The sequence below is a fragment of the Salpingoeca rosetta genome (assembly GCF_000188695.1).
Source record: "Salpingoeca rosetta unplaced genomic scaffold supercont1.112, whole genome shotgun sequence".
Classification (NCBI taxonomy): Eukaryota; class Choanoflagellata; order Craspedida; family Salpingoecidae; genus Salpingoeca; species Salpingoeca rosetta.
In genome coordinates this window covers 1-4,169 of record NW_004754822.1, presented here as the reverse complement: position 1 = coordinate 4,169, position 4,169 = coordinate 1, and the positions used below count along the sequence as shown (strand labels likewise).

General features: G+C 55.5%; 2 protein-coding genes across 2 annotated transcripts; one reads left to right on the top strand and one right to left on the bottom strand.

The window, feature by feature from the left end:
- Positions 1–218: 218 nt before the first annotated feature.
- On the top strand, positions 219–1,274 carry PTSG_11489 (SUMF1 protein; the record flags this gene model as incomplete). Its single annotated transcript, XM_004987429.1, has 3 exons — positions 219–299; positions 560–630; positions 959–1,274. Coding segments are annotated over 3 exons (468 nt in total), but the record flags the coding sequence as incomplete, so codon positions are not given.
- A 345-nt stretch (positions 1,275–1,619) lies between these two features.
- Positions 1,620–3,723, bottom strand: PTSG_11488 (methyltransferase). Its single transcript, XM_004987428.1, has 2 exons — positions 3,393–3,723; positions 1,620–3,084 (listed from the first exon to the last, which is right to left on the bottom strand). Exons 1-2 carry the CDS (start codon positions 3,683–3,685, stop codon positions 1,818–1,820), a joined length of 1,560 nt encoding a protein of 519 aa, XP_004987485.1. The 5' UTR covers positions 3,686–3,723; the 3' UTR covers positions 1,620–1,817.
- Positions 3,724–4,169: the final 446 nt, after the last annotated feature.

The following is a 4,169-nucleotide window of genomic DNA, read 5'->3' as shown; positions in this document are numbered from 1 at the left end:
GGTCGTGTTGTGCGCGCGCGCGTGTGTGTGTGTGTGTGTGTGTGTGTGTGTGTGTGTGTGTGTGTGTGTGTGTGTGTGTGTACAAGCGTTCGTGTATCTCTAGGCGTGCGAGTTGCAGATCTGCCCTTGCTCACCCGTACCTCACCCACTCCCAATCCACCCGAGCTCATGACTGAACACACCACCACCATCACAATGGCGTGCGCGAACAACAACAGGCGTTCTGCAAGTGGTCGCACCCAAAGGGCCGGCTCCCCACAGAGGCAGAGTGGGAATTCGCAGCGAGTGGCGGCCTGAAGGTGAAGGAGCACACGTGCATCAGTGTGTGTGTGTGTGTGTGTGTGTGTGCGTGCGTGCGAGTGTGTGTGTGTGTGTGTTCGGTGTAACGTAGGGATAACAGAGATGGCTCGTCATGGCGCGCAACTGCTCAGATGCTAACTCACATACACACACGCAACTGCTCAGATGCTGACACGCACACACACACACGCACATACACACGCACACGCACGCATACACGCATATACACATCCACGCACATCCACGCATACACGCACAGAACCGCACGTTTCCGTGGGGGAACAAGATGATGCCCAAGAACAGGCACTGGATGAACACGTGGCAGTCCACGTATGATGTGCCGACAGACCGAAACGCCTTTCAGCACAGCTTCCTTCCAATTCGCGAGGCCCACGCTTTTTACTCGTCAGTGAACACACGTGGCGACATCTCTGTGATTGATGTTGTGTCCCACCGAGCTGCAATCGAAGCTCCATTGATCCACTCCCTCACTCCCTCCCTTCCTCCCTCCCTTCCTCACTCACTCACTCACTCACTCACTCACTCACTCACTCACTCACTCACTCACTCACTCACTCACTCACGGATATCCTCTCACACATGCATCCCCCCTCCATCACCCACCCCCCGCCCTTCGCCTCTCCTTGCTTCTCTCAAGGGCGCCCAACTCGATGGAGGACGGGTATGCGCTGACGGCGCCTGGCACAGCCTATCCACCCAACAAGTTTGGGCTGTACAACACGGTTGGGAACGTGTGGGAGTGGACCAACGACTGGTTCACAAACCGCCACAGCGCAGCGCCTGCTGTGGACCCGCGGGGCCCTTCGAGCGGCGAGACGAAGGTGAAGAAGGGCGGGTCGTACATGTGCCATCAGTTCACGTGCTACCGATACCGCATCGCTGCGCGCATGCACATCACCCCAGACAGCAGCGCCGCCAACGTCGGATTCAGATGTGCAGCCGACGCGGAGTAGTGATGGTGGTGATTGTTGTTGTTGTTGTTGTTGTTGTTGTTGTTGTTGTTGTTGTTGTTGTTGTTGTTGTTGTTGTTGTTGTTGTTGTTGTTGTTGTTGTTGTTGTTGTTGTTGTTGTTGTTGTTGTTGTTGTTGTTGTTGTTGTTGTTGTTGTTGTTGTTGTTGTTGTTGTTGTTGTTGTTGTTGTTGTTGTTGTTGTTGTTGTTGTTGTTGTTGTTGTTGTTGCTCATGTGTTCCGTGGCTGGATATTGTTTCAATTCAATGAAGTCAGTTGTTGTTGTTCTTGTTGACGTTGTTGTTACTCCGTGGCATGGGCTGTCATGTCTCACCGGCTCTTTCTTTTGTTGCCGTTTACTGTTGGTGTCGATGTTGTGTTGTTACAAACCAAGCTCAAGTTTGCACAGCGACCCCATAAAGTAGCGTCACGTCTCGTCACGTCTCGTCACGCCTCAGTGCATCCGAAGTTATATCACACACACACACGTACACACACACATGCACACACTCACACACACACATGACACACGCACACAACACGTGGGTTCACGGCTGCTGAGACGCATCAGCGTCGGCGACACACGCAATGTTCTCAAGCAAGTACTGGAGCAAATGCGCCACCACCTCCACGTTGACGCTGTTCCCAACAAGGCCCCGCCCCTGCTTTTGTGTGATGCCTGCAGGCATTTCAAACGCCTCAGGGAACCCGTGTAGTCGCAGCATCTCCGAGACGGCAAACAGCCGCGCCTTTTCGTGTGCTTGCAAGGACCGGAAGGACCGCTTCTCATCACGCACTCCCACCACCACCTGCTGCTGGTGCTGCTGCTGTTGCACTTGGTCGAGCTGGCCCCTGCGAGCACGCTTGCTACATTGGCTGCCATCATCAGTTGCATCATCATCATCATCGTCATCATCATCGTCATCATCATCAGCAGCAGCAGCATCAGCAGCAGCATCATTCTTCGTCCTCATATCATCATCATCATTGTCGTCACCATCACCATTGCTGGGGTCTGTTGACGCTGGTGTGAGGTCGCCGCTGTTCAGCAGCAGCACGGGCCCCGATCCTCGGAGGTGGCCCTTCACCCCATATCCCTTGGCGAATGTGGTACTGGTGAGCGAGGAGAGCGTGACCACATCAAACCTGAAGTTGCCTGCCCGCTGCAGCGTCGCAGGGGTCAAGATGAGCTCCTCCACCAGCGCTGGTGGCAGCGAGGTGGCGATGTAGTCGCCCATCGGGAGCATGCAGCGCGGTGGTGGCAGCGGCTGAGGATGGGGGTTGGGAAGCTGCCGACCACGTGCACTCATGGGCACTGTTTGGTCCTGATAACCAGCATCACCATGACCGGTGTCGTCGTTGGTGCTGTCGTCGTTGGTGTTGCTGTCGTGCTGTAACCGCGGCATGAACGCGTGCACTGGAGACGATGCCACCGCTGCTGTTGCCGGCGATGATGTTGCTGTCGTTGGTGGTGCAGCATCAGGCTGTCGGTGTTGTTGTTGTGTGGATGTGTCGGTGGCGGCGGTTGCAGCGGTAGCAGTGTCCTGCGGCCCAGCGGAGCGGCTTGCAAGGAGGTAGTACCGCAGGCGGGTGTTGGGGATGCCCAGCTGTGTTGGAGACACGAGAAACTCTTGCACGCTGTAGTTGCGCTGATGAAGCACGTGCAGCAGGCGCCGCCGGGTCTCGGAGTGCTCAAAGTTCTTTACGTTCTCGAGGAAGAGGAGCTGTGGTGGCGACTCCATCTTGCTCAGCATCTCAATCATGTGCAGGAAGCTCGCCGCCCTCGGGTCCTCCACATCCAGCTGCTTCCCAATCCTGGTGTTGTCGTGAGAGAATGAGGATCAGCAAAGCAGATGGGCAGCATGGAGACAGTGCATCACGTGAAGTATGCAATGGCGCAACGATGCCTTCACACGCACACACGGTGGTACATTCACGCACAATTGAACGAACATACACTTGTACGCGCGCGTTCACACACACACACACACACACACACACACACACACACACACACACACACACACACACACACACACACACACAGGCAAACACACACACACACAGGCAAACACACACACACACACACACACACACACACAGGCAAACACACACACAGGCACCTGGTGTAAGGCTGGCATGGCGGGCTCATGAGCCAGAGGTTGCTGTCGCGCACGTGCCGTGGGGTGAGCGCGTCGATGCCGCGAGGCGATGGAGCAATGCTGTGGTTGTGCTGGTACACCTTGTTTGCCGCGGTGTTGACATCAAAGGGCCTCACATCCTCCACGGACCACGGTGCCTGTCCCGCGCGTGTTGGTCTGGCATTGATGCGAGCGATGGCCACGCCAAGCGCAGCGTGCAACCCGCCAATGCCGCTGTACAGATCCACCACCCGCAACTCCCGCAGTGAACTCATCGTTGTTGGTGTTGTGTTGATTTGTGTGCACGTGTGCGCTTTCTTCCTCAATGCACTGTGTTGGTGGCCTGCCTCTGCTCACCGCTTTCTCACTCACTCACTCACTCTCTGTCTCAGTCTCTCTATTCATGTGTCAACAGAAGCAGCAACACATACGCGCGCGCATACAAAGCCGCGCACGACTGGAAGAGCAAACAACAAACACAACGATGGGTGGATGGGTGGATGGCATATGGCGTCGTATTGGGCAAATGAGGTGCAGATGGATGTTGTGTGTGTGTGTGTGTCATCAGAGGACGGTCTGGAGCTTCTCGTGGAGGGCGAGTTGCGACTTTGTGAGTTGTGTGAGGTAGACAACAAGCAGGAGGTCGTGCATCATGCTGCTCGGGTCAATCTGTGTGTGTGTGTGTGTGTGTGTGTGTGTGTGTGTGTGTGTGTGTGTGTGTGTGTGTGTGTGTGTGTGTGTGTGTGTGTGTGTGTGTGT

What these genes read in the sequence shown, in the direction of transcription:
- PTSG_11488 (XM_004987428.1), bottom strand. Translation starts at nt 3,685, where the DNA reads ATGAGTTCACTGCGGGAGTTGCGGGTGGTGGATCTGTACAGCGGCATT. An exon ending in CCATGCCAGCCTTACACCAG is followed by an intron (nt 3,085 to 3,392) that starts GTGCCTGTGTGT and finishes CGACAACACCAG; the next exon opens with GATTGGGAAGCAGCTGGATG.